Source organism: Mesoplodon mirus, assembly GCF_964341445.2.
Source record: "Mesoplodon mirus genome assembly, chromosome: 8".
Lineage (NCBI taxonomy): Eukaryota > Metazoa > Chordata > Mammalia > Artiodactyla > Ziphiidae > Mesoplodon > Mesoplodon mirus.
Window position 1 is genome coordinate 77,773,333 of NC_138984.1, and position 21,756 is coordinate 77,795,088.

Sequence of the window (21,756 nt, forward strand, 5' to 3'; positions counted from 1 at the left end):
TATATAGTTAATGCTGCTTTGACATTCTGAGGCAGAGCATGTGGTCTGTGTACTGGTGCTAGCTGAGATCTGCTTGTTGACACTGTAAGTGCAGAAATTGACGCTGTAAGTGCAGACGTTAGAGTAAGCAGTAAGAGTCTTGTAGCGGTTTGACAGACTAAGTTTACGTCTGTTCAATTTAATAATACAACAATTGGGGTTTATATTTTGTATGTCTATTTTTTAAAATTTCATTTTCTTGTAGGGTATTTTTACTGTATTTACAAATATATTGGTATGTGATGGATAAGAAAAAAGAATTCTGGTCCTTCACCACAAATGATTTGAGAAATATGGTTTTAAGGTATTTGATAATATAGATTAAATAAAAAGATAATGTAAAATATTATGCACTGATATATTTGCAAATTATTTAAAGTTCTATAAAGATAGCCTATATAGGAGGGGATTTTTCTTCTTGAGTGAAGAGACAACAATCTGAATTCAAAATCTGGTGCATGTGGGATTTAACTTATTAAAGAGCTACATGAATTCATAAAATTAAAATCAGGTTTAAACGTTTTCCATCTTCCCTTATCAGTGGCTCAGTTTCTAGAGTATATTAATTTATAAAGCTTTAGGAAGTATAGGTTCGCCTATGCTAATGAATGATTTTGTAGCTAAAATTGAAGTACAAAATACCCTCTGAAGTTATCTGTTGGTAGTCAGACATTGACATTAGCATCTGCAAGCAAGTGATACAGTCTTTTGAAAATAACATAGCTTGGGTGGGAGAAGAAAATTGAGGATGATCTCAACACTGAGCGTCCCTGAATAGAACCTGTACCGAGAAGCCCAAAATATTAACACATCCTCTCCCATAATTGTATCAGTAACTGTGTGCTAAATGGAGACCATATAAGATTGAAAACAATAAAGTTAAATCATGAAATCTGACCTAACCTACTCAGCACCACTGTCAAAACACAAGCTAAAAGTCTGTACCATGCACTGAATATGTATCATTTAATATTGTTTCTGAATGTTATTACACTGTAACTCAGGTTCTAGGCAATAAGGCCAGTCTCTGAAAAGTCAGTATGCTTCCTAAAGATGACTACACAAATTGGACTAATGAACAAAAATATATGCTGGTCATTTGAATTATCATATTGGATTTACTGCTCGGCCATAAGATCCATTGCTCAAAGATCAAATTTCAGAGATTTCATTTAGTCAGGAGAGAGTGAGCATGCTGTGACTAGACGCTGTAGAGCCTTACACAATGATCCAGTTTGGAAATTGTCCTTGATTTTATTTTCCTTTTCCCTTTGACTTTCTTTGGACTAGAGATTAAAGTGGATGTGCTAATTGCTCTTGTACCACATCAAATCTACCTCACAGAAAACTTTTTTTGTTTCTTTGACATTGATATTTCTCTCTTTAAAGTTTTTCCTGCCAACTCATTTTCTTTCACCTCTTCTGCCTTCTCTACTTCACTGCACCCTTTAAATAAAGATCCCCACATGATTCAATCCTAAAACTGGTTTAAATTTCAGAGTACTATGGAACAGATAACTCATTATTTCCTGATGGTGTAGTTCATGAGCATGATCCTCTCAATGTCACATCAAGGCTTACTGAGTTCCTTCCATGAAATAGGCAACTGTGCTGGAGACCAAGGCCATGGAGCCAACTATGCCAGAACTCCTGTGCTAGAGAAGCTCTCAGCAACATCATTATTTGTTTGTATATCTAATAGGAATGTAAGACATATAATGTGGAATAAATGTAGAATGTAAGAAATGCTATGATATTTGTAAACACTGCCTTGCACACTCAGGTGTGAAACCATTTAATTCTTCTGGTTTGGAAAGGAGAAATGGGTCCTTATGACTATGAGTAGTGGTGTGAGGAGGCACAAAGTGAGGAAGAGTATTCCCAGAAGAACAAAGAAATGAAGCATGAAAATGCATGATATATTTTTGGGAAAGGCAATTAGTTTTGTGCAGGTTTAGAATTGAGTATATAGTAGGGGAGGAAATCTTGCAGGGTCTAGAAATGAGGCTTGAAAACTAACTGTGGGGAGCTGGAAAAGTGTCAAGTACCCTACACTAAGGAGCCCCGTGATCAGATATATGTTTTAAAAAGAAAAATAGTGGCAGCATGGATGATGATGGGCTCTCAAAGGAATAAATACCACAGAAAGGACAATGGACCTCTCAAGAACCCAAATCTGTAGAAAAGTGAAACTAATGTATCCATGCAATGGGTACCCTGAATCTGGACCTCCCCAGAGAAGATTCAATGACTCAACAGACCCTTTCAGCAAAGTTTCATAGAGCAGGAGTGAAGGAAGAAAAGCATTGCATGGATGGATTGTGGATTCTGGAGACCAGTCCTGGGTTTGAAGACCAGCTCTGACATTCTATAACCTTGGACCAATTATTTATTTAAATATCTAAGCCTTAGTTTCCTCATCTATAAAATGGGCTTAATAATAGATCCTAACTCATAGGGTTGTTGTTATGAGAATTATATGAGAATCAATGTGTATCAAGCACTTACATTGCCTCATGCATGTAAATATCCAACAAATGTTATCCATCATCCTGTTAATGATGGATTGCTTTTAGCATTGCCTTTTAAGGCATCCCTACTTTCACTACTGGCTAATACATGAATCTGACCTTGAAGTGGGCAGAGAGAAATAAATGAATTTTGACTTTGCATGTCAAGTTGTTTTTGGTTGAGCCCCTTCCTCCTACCTATCCTTTCCCTGCTCCCAATTAGTATATAGCTTTCTGATCACTCAGTATATCACATTTCATACACCTCTTCCTTTAGAGAGAGTTGGTCAATAAAATAGTTCTGTGACAACACACTACTCTTTTTTGCCCAGGTCTTGACTAGTTACTAAATGCAGCACAATTAATCATGCTTGAGATGATAGTGTCATCACCTAAACAGGTCTTATATTAAGCATTAGTTAATTAACACTCCATAAAGGAAGCAGATAATAGTTATCGTTCTATCTCAGAAAAGGATGAAGAAACCAGAAGAAACCAAATTATTCACTAGGGCTCAAAGAGGAAATCAGTAACAACTCTGAATGTAGAACTCCTATTTCTAATAGACTCTACTCACATTTCTTCTCCAAAGGTATAAGGATTAATGTCAAAATCAAACACGATAAGAAATACCTTTCTCTACCCTGTAACATATGTCTCCATATTTAAAAAATACAAACATACCTTCACTGGCATGTCGGTCTCTAAATATGTTCTTGGGGTGGACACTGAATCCTTCTATATCCTGAACCGATGAAGCCCTCCGTATACTACAAATGCTTTCCTTTGATCTGGAATGAGTCAGCTGGGAGCTTGACTGCAGCATGTCAGGATAGAGTCGGTCCCATTGCCTTTTGGGAGAGGAATGGTCAAGAGGTCCGGATATATTCACCAAGGGGGAACATTTGCTGGGCTGTATCAAGGCTTTTGTATCATCTGCTTCCGAGGGGCTGCAGCTTTCTTTAGTAGGAGACTTAAAGTGCTTCATGGCTACGGAATCATCGCTGTGCTTAGATGAATCGATCACTACCACATCGGGATCTTCTTGTGGTAAAGATTGCTTTCTGTAAGTGAGAACTCTCAGACCAGGGAACTTGAACCCAAAAAGTTTCCCTACAAATACAGAGAGGAAAGAACACTGTTACAAGACAAAGGATATATCGCTTAAAACAAACAAACGAACCTTGTTGACTCATATTTAAATACTGTGTAAAAAAGTATTAATTAATACTTAAGTCATTTTACAGTCGGAATGAGGTATATTGTAGAAAACTTCTCTGGGACCAATATGAATTATCATATAAGCTGTAAGAAAATAGTGAAATAATTTTACCATGGTTCTGATGGTTAGATATACTCCAACTAAATAAAAGCATTATTTGGATGATGCAAGGTTTTTTTTTTTAATAAACTGAAAAAAAAATATTCACTATGCATCCATTTTTTAAAAGCAAAACTGAAGGTTGGAGCACAGTTTAGAAAGGAAAGAAGGGAATGGATACTTTGTATAAAAGGGCCAGATACAGGAAAGATTATTATATTATATTATATTATATTATATTATATTATATTATATTATGTCGGGGTGGAGGTAGAGGGGGATGTAATTGTATTGGAAGTGGAGGAAAGGGAATAAGGGGGGATAAGGTGTTGGCCTGACATACCTAGAAGGTTTGTATTGGATAATATTGCTAGTCAAGTGTGGATGGGAAGAGTGGGGTCAATTACATATGTCCTCATTCTGTTTGGGATTCTTGAAAAGCTTTTGGTTTCAGAGAGAGATGTACACATAAGAATTTCTTTCTCCTGATTTTTTTTTTTTGTTCCAGTGTCTAAGAATATGGCACGGAATGTTAAACATATCTCAGAGAGGTTGATGCTTAGAAGTGCAACTAAGTATAAACATTAAAAGGTAGATATTAAAAATGAAAATATTAGCTAATAAACTTACTGGTAGTAAAAAATGCAAATTAAGACAAGATAATATCATTTTCCACTCTTCAATTTAGCAGTAAATGAAAAAAAGAAACATAACATCTGGTGCTGGCAAAGAAAGCTGACGAGCATTTTGACGCTTTGCTGGTAGAATTGCAAATTGTTACAAATTCTTTGGAAAGTCATCCTACAATATCTATTAAAGTGAAAAAATACACTTTTCACTTGACTCAGCAATCTCATCTATAGGATATTACTGTACAAAGGCACAAAAACTAGATACAATCTTAATATCCACTAGAAGGAGAATAGTTGAATAAATGTGGCATTTTTATACTTTGGAATCTTATGATGTTCCTTAAAAAACAATAATATGTAAATGTTTTGATTAGAAGGTTATTCAAATACAGTTTTATGTGAAAAGGAAAGTTTCAGCTTAATGTGCTTATGGTGATATTATTTCATTAAAAATAATAAAACCTTATATTTGCCCATATAAGTTGCTTGGCAGTAGAGAAAGATGTGGAAGAACATACTCCACAGTTTTAATGTTGACTGGCTCAGTATAATGTATTGCATTCCTCTTTATATATCTTTATTGTTTGTTTCATTGAGCATGCATTCTTTTATAAATTAAAAAAATAAAAAGGTAAAACTTCTACCCTTAGAAGAAATGAAAAGATAAGAGAAAGCATTCAAAAAATACTGCATAATTCAAAGCTTTTCTAAGTACTGTCTACAAGAAAATGCCAATTCTAATTTTTGTTTCTGTTCTACAGTAGCCTAGGTCCACATCACCCCATGGCTTTACAATCACATGTTGCCCTTCGAGTCAGTCAGCTGATCTATCTGGGCTACAATATTATCTACCTCCTTATATTCTTTAAATGTCATGGGCACCATTATCTTTAATATATTTACTATGAACTTTTTCTCAATACACTGAGGATTGTTTTAAAACATGGAAGAACACTCTCAAAACTTATGAAATTTTCTGCATTATATTTGAGTGTACTCTTCTAGCAGATGGTCTTATCTACACACATATTTTCAATTGCATCTTTAGCCCAAAGACTCATAAATCTATAACTCAAACCTAGACTTATTCTCTTAGCTCCAAACCTGCATTTTTTTTCTTTAAAACAAATTTAATCAGTTATACATATACATATGTTCCCATATCCCCTCCCTTTTGCGTCTCCCTCCCACCCTCCCTATCCCACCCCTCCAGGCGGTCACAAAGCACCGAGCTGATCTCCCTGTGCTATGCGGCTGCTTCCCACTAGCTATCTACCTTACGTTTGGTAGTGTATATATGTCCATGCTGCTCTTTCACTTTGTCACAGCTTACCCTTCCCCCTCCCCATATCCTCAAGTCCATTCTCTAGTAGGTTTGTGTATTTATTCCTGTCTTACCCCTATGTTCTTCATGACATTTTTTTTCTTAAATTCCATATATATGTGTCAGCATACAGTATTTGTCTTTCTCTTTCTGACTTACTTCACTCTGTATGACAGACTCTAGGTCCATCCACCTCATTACAAATAGCTCAATTTCATTTCTTTTTATGGCTGAGTAATATTCCATTGTATATATGTGCCACATCTTCTTTACCCATTCATCCGATGATGGACACTTAGGTTGTTCCCATCTCTGGGCTATTGTAAATAGTGCTGCAATGAACATTTTGGTACATGTCTCTTTTTGAATTATGGTTTTCTCAGAGTATATGCCCAGTAGTGGGATTGCTGGGTCATATGGTAGTTCTATTTGTAGTTTTTTAAGGAACCTCCATACCGTTCTCCATAGTGGCTGTACCAATTCACATTCCCACCAGCAGTGCAAGAGTGTTCCCTTTTTTCCACACCCTCTCCAGCATTTATTGTTTCTAGATTTTTTGATGATGGCCATTCTGACTGGTGTGAGATGATATCTCATTGTAGTTTTGATTTGCATTTCTCTAATGAGTAAAGATGTTGACAAACCTGCATTTTTAATGGCTTCATCAACATCTTCTCTTAGAAGTCTTAAAGACACCTCAAAATCCTGTAGCAAATCCAATCTCATAATCTATCCCTCAAAGCCCAGCCCCTTTTTTTTCAGTGAATGGCATCACAGTCCATCTAGTTGTATAAGCCTGAGACTTGCTGGCTATTCTCTCTCTTCTCTCTCACCTCTATCCCCTGAATCCAATTAACCCACTAATTGTGTTCATTTCACCTCCTGAATATCTTTTTAGTGTTTTCACTTCTCTTATCTCCACTGCTCTCACTTTGTGGAGATAAGAAATCACAGTTCACCTGATTTCTTGCAATAAGATGCTAATCATTTTCCACATTTGAATCATATTGTCTGTCCTTTAAAAAATACTAACTTCTGATCATGTTAGCTATTATTTAACCTTTTACTACTCCCAGTAACTTCCTGCTTTAGGCATGAAGATAACACTAGCCACACTATCTGCAGCTTAATTTTTCCTCCTTGCTCTCTAGAATCCAGCCATATGAACTTTTTAATTCCTCCAGAGGCCTGTGCTTCTTACAGATTCAGGGTTTCCTTGTGTTTGATAATTTTTACTCTTCTTACTTAGTACATCCTTTAGGGTTTTTTGTTTTGTTTTACGGAAATCTGTTGCATTTCTTTTTCTTTTTTCTTTTTTTATTTTGTGGTACGCGGGCTTCTCACTGTTGTGGCCTCTCTCGTTGCGGAGCACAGGCTCCGGACGCGCAGGCTCAGCGGCCATGGCTCATGGGCCTAGCCGCTCCGCGGCATGTGGCATCTTCCCGGACCGGGGTACGAACCCGTGTCCCCTGTATCGGCAGGCGGACTCTCAACCACTGCACCACCAGGGAAGCCCTGCATTTCTTTTTAAAAAAAATTTTATTTTATATTGGAGTGTAGTAGATTAATAGTGTTGTGTTAGTTTCAGGTGTACAGTGGAGTGATTCAGTTATACATACTCTATAATAACATCCTTTAGGTTTTAGCTCCAAAGTCATTTCCCATGGGTAGCTTTTCCTTCCTTCTGAAATATATTAGCATTCCCTTCATAAATTTCATAACAGCTCATGGTTATACACTTGTCGATTTTCTGATTAACATTTCTCTCCCCTAGTGGACTGTAGGAAGAGCCCCTATTTTGCTCACCAAATCCCAGTTCTAACAGAATGTCTGAGCACTGTAAATGAATTTCCACTAGCAGATTCTAAACTGATAATGTCCTTCAATTTTGACTGTGGAAAAACTGAAATATTTAATTGCTCTGACCAACTTAACCAGAGAATCTTAGTCTCCTGGAATTATGTTTACTCATATTTACCAAAAATGATTAATTGAGTAGAACCCAGTAGCTGATGGAAATGGTAAACTTTATACCATGCCCTATATACCTGATACAACACACTGTTAATTTTCACCTTTTTTTCCGAGGTTATTAATTGTTACCATTCTGATTCTAGAGCATAAACAAAAGTGTTTTCAAACTCCTCATCATCTAGTGAATTTTATGTAAAATACCTATGACAGAAAATTTTAGAATTAAGCAGGCTAAGTTCTTACTATAAGCTTTCATTTGTGTGCTAGTAGTTAACAGTGGTAAATATAATTGAAATAGAATTTATTGTTCTGATAAAAGACATGACACAGTGCACAAACTCCAAGTATGTTCAGCATTAAATTCTGGATTAATTAGTAGATGAGAGTAACCATTTTGTGCATATACAATTAAATAATGGTGCATCACAATATCTATTTTGCAAGCATTCTTACCTAATTCTACTAACAACTTTTATATGCTCAAGTAAATTGCCAAGTTAAAAATCAGTGAACTGCATCAAAGTCACTTGATTAGTTTGTAATGCACTAGGAATTGAGTTATAAAGCAGTTTACAAATAATTCTGCAAGCTTATTACAATTCACTGAGGTCAATGCCTACTCTTATTCATTTTTCAGCTGTTATTACCCTCCTCCTTTAAAAATAATTCACTGCCTTTCTTAAATTAATGACTGCACAAGGCATTTAGTTTGCTCCTACAGTTTAGTCATATCCAAGGTGGTACAGATGGTCTTTCTGCATCACTAGGTTAATACGACCATGTTATATTGCATTACAGATTTAGTTGTCTAACCGCAGTTCATCTGGAAAGAATACACATTGAGAATTTTGCTCGTTAGCACTTTCAGGCATGAAATATAAAACTTAGATGAGTATAATCCTGTTATGATTCTTAACATTAAAAAAACACCCTTGTAAGTTGTCTCCATATTTTAGTATATTTGCTTTCTAACTTGAATAACTAAAAGAGATGCTATTTAGCCTATTAGCTACTAAAATGTTCAATAAATCTGAAATAATAATAACAGAATTAGGGGTGTTTTGCATATTTTTAACACATTCCCCAAGATAACTATAAGTATTGATAAACTACTTACACGAACATAGTTTTGTTTAAATGCACCATTTTTCACTTGAGAGAGATAGTTTCTAACATACATGAATTTATAATTAACTACCACTACAATGTCTTTCTCAGGATATGTCACTTCTGTGAAGCTGCTGAAAATAAATGTGGAAGCTGCATCTTCATACATGCTGTGTTACATTTAACTAAGAGCTTTTTACCTACCTCTCAACCAAGAAGGCACACAGATATTCCCAGTGTCTTTCTCTTCAGAAAGCCTGTAATTATGACTTCAATCTATATATGAATAAATGTTAGATACTTGGCCCAAGGTCAAATAGGAAATCAAGGTAAAATCAAAATAAAATAGCAGTTTCCTTGATTTAATTTCAGTTTTACCACAAACTTGGTGTTTTTTTGGTCCTTAAATATCCACAAGAGAATCTAATGAGAACCATAACTCTCTCCTCTAAATAATGCAGATAAATGCATACACACTTTTTTTTTAAGATCTCAGAGGTCGAATAACAAAATCCTTCTCCTCCAACCAAAACCCCTCCATTAACCTCCCCTAGAATTCCCTAGGATTAGTTGACTCTTAATATTCCTTCCAGTTTTGAGTTTCTTTGCATGTATATTTATACTAATCACAGTTCACACAAAATTATAATGATCACAACTACATTTCTACCCCTATGTCCTGTGGGAATGGGACTTTAGAAAATGGTTTTACCAACTTTTCTAAATTGAGAAAACCTCATCAATCTGAATTATTTCTCTGTCTTTCTCTGTCTCTGTCTCTGTCTCTCTCCCTCTCTCTTTCTCTCCTCTGAGAGCTGATTCTTATCTACTAGAGTTTGGAAGAAAACTATTATGCTAATTTTGACATGAAACAATTTTCTAACTTAAGAATATACCTAGGGATATTAGAAACAGTAATATTTCTTGCAGAAAACCAACTATATCTGAAAAGTTCTCCATATATTCCCAATCACTTAATTTTCTCACAATTACAAATTCCCAATCATTCCCTTGGTTTAATTTCTCATCATTTCTACAAACTCTTAGAACTTTGACTACTTAATAATTTTACTACTAAAATCCAGTTAAATATAAATTAGAAGCATCTTACTCTTGCTTGGTTCTGCTTAGCTGAATTATAAACTGAAAAGCAGAGAAAAATTTTAGTTCCAGCAGTCATGCAAATCAGAGAATAGAGTGGGGTAAGGAGAGGACATATGTGCGTGTATTTGGCGGGGGGAAGTTGTGAAGGCTACGAGCAGAGATATTTCCCCTCACAAAGGATTAGGGTTGCTGGGAGGTATCTTTATTGGATCCCTGAAAACAGACTGTGCAAAAGGGTTTTGGGGAAGCGTTTTCAGGAGATATGCCTATAAGGAAAAGAGGAAGGCAGGATTGATAAGAGCAGGTAAAACTGATATGAAAATGTAGCTAAAGCTTCAGTCAGTTCTCCTGGGAGATGTGGAGCTGGGGTAGCCTTTCAGAATTATGCCAAAATGAAGTTAGTGTATCTGGTTTTTATCTCCCTGTTGCAGTCAGTCACTGACTACAGCTACCTCATGGGAAGGGCCATGACCTTGGGTAAGGCAGTTCCTCGCCTTTGACTACAGCTTCCAATAAGGGGTGGAGCTGTGTCCGGAAGTGACCAATTTCCAGCAGCTGTCCCCCCCCTGAGGAAGGTGTCTGAGGCACAGTGCCTATGGTACAGATGGGGAAGGCTGAAAAAAAATTATGATCTGAATATGTCTACTATCAGGCAAAGTAAGAATTCATGAATTAATATCAATGTATGTTTCTATAATCAGGGTATTCACAAGTCTGACATTTAAACTGGAAGCCTTAAAATCACTGTGGGACTTTTCTCCAGCCAAATAGCTCTGGATGTGCAGAGAAATATAACTTTAATCTCTGAGTCAGAGAGAGCAGCAGATCAAATTTCATTGGAGAAACAGGGAAAATAATTGACACATCTGACTTTTCTTTTTAGAAAGAAATTTCCACAGAGCCACCCAGCAAGGAGATGTCTTTCTTACTAATGTGTTAGGAGTATATGATGATGCCCATGGGCTGCTAGAGCAACCCGTAATATTGTCAAAGAAGGCAGTAGTTAGCTGTTAGACTGGGGAAAAAAATAATTCAGTGTGAACTCAGTACTGACCTGGCTAACCTGATTAGTGGTTGACACATGGGGCAGTGCAGCCAGTGTGGTCCTGGTGTTAGTGACAACAAAAGGTCACCAGGGAGTCCATAGACCTGGTAAACCTGTAGCTAAATTTGGGACCCTTTAAAAGAGCAGATGTGGTCAGTAAGGCCTTGAAAGACTAAGACTCCTTGGACATTTCCTAGGGTGAGAGATACCAAAGAAAAAGCAACATCTTACAATAAGGCAGTAAGTATAAGACCAAATAGAAATCTTGAAGCAATGTGAGTCCTGACCCAGTAGCGCAGGACACGTGTGGAGATCAGAAGTTACTGCTGTAGCAGGAGTGAGAGTAATCATAGGAGCTGTAGCAGCAGCAGAGAACTTCTGGAACAAGTTCACAAATGTTGATGATGTCTGAGAGACACTGCTTCCAACCTAGCTGGGTCATCATGAGAGCAAAGAAGCAGAAAACACAGGTTTAGAATAAGGGAGATAGGGCAGAAAATAGGACAGGCTGGTGGACTGCTTTTGCCACCCAAGGTTAAAATCTGTCCACGAGGAGGCATTGGAAATTAAAGCAAACACATCAGTGTTATATATAGCTAATTCATTTCCATTTCTATGTGATAACAGCTTAATAAATCAATGTATAATTTACCATACTGCTATTTTGTTTCTGTTTTATAGAATTCTTTCTTTTCCAAATGCCAAGTTAAAGAGTCCACTCATGTTGTGTGAAAGTAGTAACAACTTTACCTAGATTGACCCAAGATGACCATGTAGTTATTACATCGACAGGGACTCTTTTGATGGAGTGTTCCAAACACAAATGGAACAGACGCCAGTTACCCACATGCTGTATGAATAGGGACTGTCCCTGATTTTGGTGTTGCTAGGTAACAAATTCTTCCAAATGGTATGCACACTGGGTCTCTGATGTGGACATACTGATTTAGGCCATCATTAACATTCATTGCTAATGAAAGGATAAAGCATATTTTTTCAACTATGAGTAATTTTCTTAATATTAGAAGTACGTATTTTGCCCAAATCCTAGGCAGGAAACATGGTATAAAGTTGCTTGCAACTTATGACTGAACTTTTCTCAGATTTCTTTTAGCAACCATGTCATGGTTCCTTTTTTTACAGGAAATTTAATCTTTAAAAAGAGGAAACTTCCAAACACATGATAATAGTAGACATTAGTTATGTTGTAAAACCGTTAATTAAACTCATCTGAATAATAGATTGTTTCTATAGTAAGGCTTGCTGAGTGGGAAACTCTGTATTACTACCACAGCTCTTCATCTTTAAAGAATGACTTTCAGCTCCAATGGAGAATAGCAAAAACATTGTGAATGCCCTTTTATAAACCAGCTATACAGAAAATATTTTTGTTCCTTAGCTTGAGGTCTGAACACTGAAATACAAATTTGAGGGAGTAAGGTAGCTATTCAGGCAAATATATTTTTTATGTGTCAATTATTCAAAATATTGAGTCCAAAGCATATGAATGCATTTTTAGTGGCTTAAATTAGCTAGATAATTGCCTAAATTACCAACTGTATTTTTGTGTATAGACTTTGCTTCAGTTGAAGCTTTTAGAGTAATTCAAACTTTAGTAAGCATAAAGGTAAAAATCCTCTTTTGATTTGGAGAGTATAATTTTAATCATTTCAAAGATAATGGAATCTCCTTTATAATACCTTAATGAAATGAAACGAAAAAGTACACTTTTGAAAATAACTGTGAAAATAAGATGTTATAGAAATTTAACTTTATTTTACTATATTTTTACTTTTAGCTTCACTTAAAATTTATCTTTATGGTTTTATCTAACCATTAAGTAACTTAGACTAGTAGTTCTCAAACTTCAATGTGTATCAGAATGACCTGAAGGGTTTGTCAAAACACAGGTTGCTGAATTTCTGTTTTTGTTTTTTTGTTTGTTTGTTTGTTTTTTTGCAGTACGCGGGCCTCTCACTGTTGTGGCCTCTCCCGTTGCAGAGCACAGGCTCCGGACACGCAGGCTCAGCAGCCATGGCTCACGGGCCCAGCCGCTCCGGGGCACGTGGGATCTTCGCGGACCGGGGCACGAACCCGTGTCCCCTGCATCGGCAGGCGGACTCTCAACCACTGCGCCACCAGGGAAGCCCTGAATTTCTGTGTTTCTGAATCAGTGTTCTGGTTTGTAAGGCCCAAGGACTTACACTTCAAACATGCTACAAAATGAAGCTGACGGTCTTACTCTTGGAGAATCACTGACTAATATGCATTCAGTAGGGAAAAAAACCTTAATTACTCAATATAAAAATAACATTCATAAATTTATACATTCTACACGTATGTATTGGGTACTCACTATTTGCCAAATATTGGGGATATGGAAGAAAACACAACAGCCCTCCTATGAACTGGAGCTTAAGTGTTCCTGGCTACTTTAAACAGGTAGGCTTCCTTAGTTTTCCACAGCTCTCACCTCTCTTGTTCTCTATTTTCATTCCTGGCCTTCTTTAGTCATTTATGTTTCTTGTCTACTAGGCAAACGGATGTGCCAGTGTGGTAGTAGAGACAGGTATGAGGTATCATCATGTCACAAGGGCAAGAACAGGAAAATCTATCTGGGTGAATTAGGAACTCCCCACAGGTAAAGGGTCCTTTGGAGAAGGTATGCTAGAGAAACGGAGGCAGTCTAGTAGAGAGGACACTATGTTATACACACAAGGTGGTATAAAATGTATGTGGTTTCAAAAAACCACCACTGAAATATGGGATATGACGGCGATGGCTTGGGGGGCACACTGTGATGGGAGATGAGGCTAAGGAAGTATCTGAGGCCATAACATGTGTCTTTTGCTTAATGCACAGGGTTTTGGAGGTTTCTAATTTTAGGCAATAGAGACCCATTATAAAGAATATAAATAGTGGAGTATTATGATCTGATGCACAGTAGTGGGACATGTAAGCCTGAGGAAAAGAAGCTGAAAGCAGAGATACCAGTTTTGAGATCACTGCATCAGATGTGTTGAGGGCCTGAGTAGGTAATTACAGTGAGCTGTATGAGAGAGATATTCAGGAGGTGTGCTTGAGAGAATTTATCACTCTTCGGTTGGGAAAAGAGAGGATTAGAGAGAAGGAGAAGTTTAGCATGATGCCCAGGTTTCTGGCTTGGGTGGCTGTGATGATGACACCATTCACAACATATGAAGAGCAAGAGTTTTTGACGGAATAGAGTAGATGGTAATTGGGATGGAAAGGCAAGTCTTAGCTTGAAAATGTTAAACTTCCAGAAATGCTAAAATCTTCCAAAAAAAGATGTCCAGTGGGCAGTTGGATATATGAAGTTATAAGTAGTTGGAAAAGTCTAGAGACAGGTGTGGTCTGGAGATACTGATTTGAAAGGGAGCCTTTATCCTGTAGGTCACAGATAAGTTTGCCCAAGCAGGGTGTACAGAGAAGATGACTAAGAAGAGAATAATACTAAGAGCAGCTTCTGGGGGATAAACAAACAGTGTTTAAGAGTTTCTTGTTTAAGAGGAACAAGAAAATGGTACTAAAATAGCTGTCACAGAAATCAAAAGAAGCAAAGGAGTGTGGTGTCATGGAACATAAAAGAACTGAGAGAAGGGAATCGAATTTAGCAGAGTATCTTCAACTTAGAGGATAACATGGAGAGCACAACATAGAAAGCTCATTACAGTGGGCAGGGCGGAGGAAGAAAGGAAATAAGGGAGATGATGAGTAGGTGTGGAAAATCTAAATGCCTCTAAGAAGAGTCAGGGGACAACAATGAAGAAAGCCAAGTATGAACAGCAATAAGGAGAGTTGAGGACTGTGGCAAACTGGGGAGTACATACCATCTAAAGGTGTGGTCAGTATTCTCTTCCAGCTTATTGCAAATGTGTGGCCACATACTCATCTTTTTCCAAAATAAGCTAGTTTTTTTTTTTTTTTTTTTTTTGGCTGTGCCGTGCAACTGCAAGATCTTAGTTCCCCAACCCGGGATCGAACCCAGGCTCACGGCAGTGAAAGTCCAGAGTCCTAACCACTGGATGGCCAGGGAATCCCCCAGACATCGTAATTTAAGGTGTAATCTTCCAATTTTTAAATGTTGGCAACACATTTAACTAATTGAAACTTTGAGGAAATATTATTTGATGTAAACAGAATGTATCTATTGAAGTACAGGCTATTCTCAGCAGCATGAGCAAAAGGAAAAGAGTCAGTAGAAAACATAGCTGAGAGAGGGCCATTGGTAAGGACAGATTTGGAAGGAATGGCAGAGGGAATGGGTTTCAAGTGGAGATGTGGACCCCAGTTAAGATTTGCCTCCAGGGGTTGAGATATATTTGTTGAGGGTGGGCTGATTAAGGGACTTCTTGCCCAAGAACTCCCCTTGCTCTGAGGTGTGGAAGGTGAGGTGATTTGTCTGACAAAGGAGGTGGATTTGACATGAGAGTCATGAAAAGCCTGGTGAAGTTTTGAAATACTTGCTAAGGGAAAGAGATGAAAAGTACCTAAAAAAATTAGGATCTCATGTATAATTTTGACTTGTAGCGTAATCATTTATAAATTAATAAATGATAAAATTCAGTATTTTTCTGTGACTAAAAAGACTTAACTTGGGCCTGTTTTCTTGTTGGGATATGTTTCAAGTTTAGTAAAATGAGAAAACTTCATGGATTTTTTTGACCATGATGGAAACAGTAAATTAAGTAGACTTAAACAGAAAACTATTTTAAATTGATAAGAGGAGTGAATGTTATTAGTTAAAACTTGTTTGGGGATATGAGCTTAAGGTCAACATTTATAGTGGCTCAACTGACTCTCTGGTTTTCAGACATGATAAGAACATAGAATGCATTAATTTTCTGTTGGGTTGTATATTGTTAAATCAGGAATTTTTTGTTTAATTTAGTTTCCCCCCAATCCCCTTAAAGAAATTTTTAACAAATGAAAATGTGTATGTGTGTCTGTGTGAACCAGACTGGCGATCCTAGATTTCTGCTATAAAATAGAAGAAATATAAGACTTAAACATACTTGTAAGTAATGTAAAATAAAACTTTTAAATATTTTATTTAAAATAATGAAAACAGGGCTTCCCTGGTGGCGCAGTGGTTGAGAGTCCGCCTGCCGATGCAGGGGACGCGGGTTCATGCCCCGGTCCGGGAAGATCCCACATGCCGCGGAGTGGCTGGGCCCGTGAGCCATGGCTGCTGAGCCTGCGCGTCCGGAGCCTGTGCTCCGCAACGGGAGAGGCCACAACAGTGAGAGGCCCGCGTACCGCAAAAAAAAAAAAAAAAAAAAAAAAAAAAAAAAAAAATGAAAACAAAAACCTCACACTTGACAATTAACTTTGAAATTAATAGTGTAAGCAAGGACACATAATTTGGTTATCTTTCATGTTGTGCAAATATTTCATAGAAACAGATATTAGAGCAGAAAAAAAGAGAACACATCTTCCCATTGCTCTTAGTTCCTTTAGATGTGGCCCCCTTTTAGTTGGTAGTAAAAGTAGAATTTTCTCTTCTACTCAGTATCATTTCCACTTTTCAGATTGCAGAGTTTAAACCATCAGTGAGAAAATGTTTAATTATATCTTGTATTTAGTATTTATATTTATTATGTAGTAATTAATCAACTCAATTGTGCAGTATATATTAATTTGATAGACCTATCAGAATAATACTCTCTCCTGTACTTGCTTCATTCCAGGGGACTTAAGACATCTATTTGTGGCTAGTCCTATATCTTCGACAGAGATTAAATTTGTGAAAAATGAGTTCTTCCCAGAGAAAGCTGCTCACTTTTGCTGTGCTGTGTTCCTGACCCAGAAACTAGATATTTGTACTGAGAATTGATTCACGTTTTTATTCAATACAAGTCTCTAAGTTTCCAGAATTTACTCAGCCAATTGATCATAGTGCCTTTTCATGATGCATCTTTTCTATTGTGTACTTAACTCCTTTTCTATTACTTAATATTCTCAATTAAATACTTCATTTCTTTTTCATCTAAGTTTCTTATAGCTCCTTCACATTTTTTCCCTTATTGTGTCTACATTTCAGGAGAGGCAGTTGAATATATAGAAATCCACATCATCTCAAACAAACAGTAGCCTCTCCCCATTACTTTCACTTAAATTCCAACACAAAGGCATGCCTACCCCCGCAGACACACACACACTTACATACTCCTTATTTAGATAAGAAATTAAGCTTTTTGAAAGTTGAGATGTTTCTGCAAAAAAGGGTGTATCAAAATTTGATTTGCTTTTATTTCCTTATTGAGTTATTTGTTTTAGAGGCTACCAATGGAGCAACAATGTTTGAAATAGCCAACAGGTTATTTCACACAGGTAATAAAACTATACTTTAAGAAAAAAAAAGGAGCTTTCCAAAGATCAGAAATGATACAAAGTAGAAATTGGATAGTATCAGAAGCTACCAAATATAATTTGTCTCTCTTTAACTTTTCTGCTTGATTTAACAATCAAATCCTCAAAAATTGACACCAAGTAAAGAGAAATTTAAAGCTTATAATGACAGGAGGTATAATCAAAACCAATATAGGGCTTCCCTGGTGGCGCAGTGGTTGAGAGTCCGCCTGCCGATGCAGGGGACACGGGTTCGTGCCCCGGTCCGGGAAGATTCCACATGCTGCGGAGCAGCTGGCCCCGTGAGCTATGACCGCTGAGCCTGCGCGTCCGGAGCCTGTGCTTCGCAACGGGAGAGGCCACAACAGTGAGAGGCCCACGTACCACAAAAAAAAAAACAAAAAACAAAAAACAAAAAACAATATAATGGTTGTAAATAATAGGCCTTTTGTAATGCTCTGGAAACAATTTTATCTGCATGTTTGTACTCTCTCCAATGATTCCCTACATGAGTGACAGCTGCAGTGTAGGGAAACCATTCATGTTCACATAATAAGAAACCAACTACTGAATTTGCTATGACTTGCAAAAGAGATGCCATTTTAATCCTAGTATAAAGTTGCATAGATTATGTATGATACCTCAAGGCTACTGTATAGATTGTCTTCCATTCAAGAAATCAAAGTTTCAATTCTCCATTTGTATTTCAGTTTGAAATGAATACTTTATTTTTTTTAAATCCACTTTTTTTGTCATATTGCTGATACACTACTCCTTTTTTACTCCCATCCAACTTGATGGACCATGAAAAACAGCTATTTTGGGAGGAAAATGAAGACTTTTTGAAGACAATAAAGAAACAAAACTAGGCTTCCCCCAAGCAAATTATCTCATTGACATTCACTACCAAAATACAGGCTGACATTACCTAAGGTATACTCTCAGGAACCATTCAGTAATGACTAAGTTTGTTAGTAGAAAATATAAAGATATCAAAAACAGTCATCAACTTAAAGGAACAAGTCTTTAGTATTACAATAGTTTTTTATAGTACTTCAATTTTGTTCTAAACATGTCACCTGGGAGACTGACAGATTGGTGGTTTTACTAGAGAGTTTTTCCCAAGTGTGATATTGCTCAGAATAAAATATTCAAAATATTGGAATTATATTACACTAATATATTTGTCCCAATATTGCCTTAACAGGATACTGTACTGTCATTTAGACGTACCTAAGTGAAATTTTCAGCTGGAGTACCTTTGATTTAGTATTAATTCAGTTTAAAACATAGGTTTTTGGGACTGTGTTTTATATTTTACATATATTTTGCTATCTGATTTACATATAGTATAACAATTTCTTTATGCAAATACTACAGTTTTGTGATAAGGCTTCCAGCTTCCCACAGACAATGACAGTAACTTATATTTTCATTTGCTCATAGATCCTCCTAAAAACCACAGAGATCAATAAGGGAGGCAAATAAAAATACCCATAAATTATACCTAAAGAGTAATTAGAGCAAGAGACATTACAAACTTTAATTTACATGTAGTCAGGGAAATAAATGCTGAAGACCAGCAGAATTGGCTAAGAAGGGTACACAGCAATAGTCAGGCAGAAGCTAAGTGGAAAAAGTGGTGGGGCGGGAGTTCAGAAGTCTCCTTAGAGTAATGGAACACATATCAAATAGGGTTTACCCTTGGGAGAAGAAGTTTAACACTGAGTGAGAAATACTGAGAGAAGTTCTGTGACCTTAATGGACAAAGCATTGGTTACTAGAGAGACAATAGAAAGTGGCTAGAAAAGTGCACAAGACTCCAGATATCAGCCTTGGAAAAGCACTACATCTTGGAGAGGGGGAGGGATATTTAAAGGTGGAATTGTCCCTTGGAGGCTGGGAAATAAGGAAGCAGATAAACATAAGGTCCCCTTATTAATATAAGAGGGGACAGAATATTCAGAAGACAAAAACAAGCAAACAACAAAAACAGGCGTTGCCATATATTTTAAAGAACAAGTAACCCCCCTCCCCACAAACCCTCCAAATTTACAAACTCCTTGCTATATATGAATGAGACTTGGAACTGAAAAAATTTAAAAGGCATGCAAACAAGACTTATTCCCTTTGCCCCACCCACCCCAGATTTCTTGCTAGTGATGGTCCAGGAAAGTCCTTCATGAATAGCTATAAACAAGAATACTCTAATATTCATACAAAAATATCATAAGAGAAAAACAGGAAATGGGGATAAAAACATACTTTGCAGAGGAAAGTGTGCTAAATATCTGATTATGAAACAGAATAGATATATAACATCCCGAAATAAATTAAAAAAATTTAAACCAGTAATTAGAGATATGAAATAAGATTATAAATTAGGAACTCAAAAACATAAAATAAAAACTGGACAAATAAGAAGAAAATGCAAAGCAAGAACTGAAAGAATACAGGTACTAAATTCAGGAAAGAAAAAGACAAAATCATCTAAAAAATTAAGACACATTACAAGCAAACCACAAGAATAGAGGCTAGAAATGAGAGAAGCTAAGAAAATAAAATAGAATAAAGAGAGAAAAAAGGACCAGAGGAAAGTGATGGATATGAAAGACAGGCAAAGAAGGTGCAGCATCCATATTATTTGAGTCCCTGAGGGAGACAAATAAACCAAAAGAAATAAAATAAATATTAAAAATTATAATTCAATAAAATTTCCTGAACTATAACATGAATTGAATGTACATATTGAAAGGCCCACCATGTAGCCAGGAAAATTGACTTAGAACGTCAAATCCAGACATATGCAAGCAATAGTTTTGGACTTTAAAAGTCTGTCTTGGTTTGAAATAGGAGTATTAAAATCTACCGTTATTAATTTATTTCTGAAATTTTCTGGGACTTGGAAAATTAACAAAATCCCTTAGGGCAGACAAGTGGATTGGCATCAGATTCCTCATTAGCAACATTTGATGGAAGAAGAGTGGAACACTATCTACCAGGTTCACAGGGCAAAAAATGTGGGCCAAACATCTTATATCTACCCAGGCTGTCCTCCAAGTGTGAAGGCTATAGAAAAATAGTGTTGATTTACTCATGAACATTTACTGAAGAGGTGAACTTTATCCAAGAAGTTATGTTTGTGGAAACTTTGACAAAAAGACAAGTAGTGAGTATTGAATACATTTCACTAGAAATCTAAGGCCAAAACAAAAGTGAGAAGTATGTAAATTACATCCTCTAAGAAGTTAGAAGTATCACAACCAAACAAAATGGAAGGAGAAGGAAATATAAAATAAGCTCATTGAGTACCTTGTTGGTAAAAACTGGGAGTGAAATGATATAATTTAAACTGACAAACTGAATGGTAGAAGACTAAGCATACTTAGGAGTGCAAAGACACTGATACTAGTTGAGTTGGATAATTTGAATAGTCCAGTCTCTGGAGAAAATAATTGTTAAAAAGTTACTCCACAAATAAGTACCAGGTTTAGATGATTTTACAGGGGAATTGTACTTAACTTTTAAAGTCCAGATCATCCCCAAACTATATAAATGGTTATGTAGAACAGAAAATAGACAAGAAACTCCAAATTATTTTCCTAAGTAATTATAACATTGATAATAATACCTAACGAAATTGCATATACATATTCAAAAATTGGAGAGCAATTTCCCTGATGAGGATCAATGCAAAATCCTAAATTAATTTTAGATGAAAAGAATTCAGTATTACAAGGTGAAATACATCATGTCCAAATGTGGTTCCTTCCAGGGATGTAAGAATAGTTCCATGTTAGTAACTCTATTAATAAAATTTACCATAAAAATAAGGAAACAGAATAGCACACTCATTTCCACAGATGCTAAAAAGGCAATTTACAAATTTCAACAACCATTCTTAATAAATACAAGTCATTGGAAACTTCTATAAAATTATAAAACACATTCCACTCAACCACATGCCATCATTTGAATTAATGGGAATCACTGGTGGCGTTCACACAAAATTCAGGAACAACTGATGTTCACTATCAGTTTCTTTTTAACGATATGTTGGAGGTAATAACCAGCACAATTAGACAAGAGAAAACTATTAGATGTATAAGAATTGGAAAGGAAAATGTAAAGTAATTTTTATTTGATATTATAGAACATTTGAAAACCTCAGAACAATGTATAAGCCACTGCAAACTAAGAAAACTCACTAAGATAGACCATAAAATTAACATACTCAGAATAAATCAGTAGCCTTAAAAATTATTAGAAGATAATAATTAAAGAGAAGATCCTATTTATAATAGCAGCAACAACAAAACATGTTGAAT

General features: G+C 36.3%; 1 protein-coding gene across 5 annotated transcripts in view; it reads right to left on the reverse strand.

Annotated features, from left to right (window-relative positions):
* Window positions 1–21,756, reverse strand: part of KCNH7 (potassium voltage-gated channel subfamily H member 7) — a 461,513-nt gene that overhangs the window by 123,497 nt on the left and 316,260 nt on the right. For all 5 annotated transcript variants that reach the window (XM_082629981.1, XM_082629984.1, XM_082629982.1 and 2 more), the window contains exon 4: window positions 3,234–3,662. In XM_082629981.1, coding sequence (XP_082486107.1) covers window positions 3,234–3,662 — 429 coding nt within the window. The remainder of the gene's footprint in view (window positions 1–3,233; window positions 3,663–21,756) is intronic.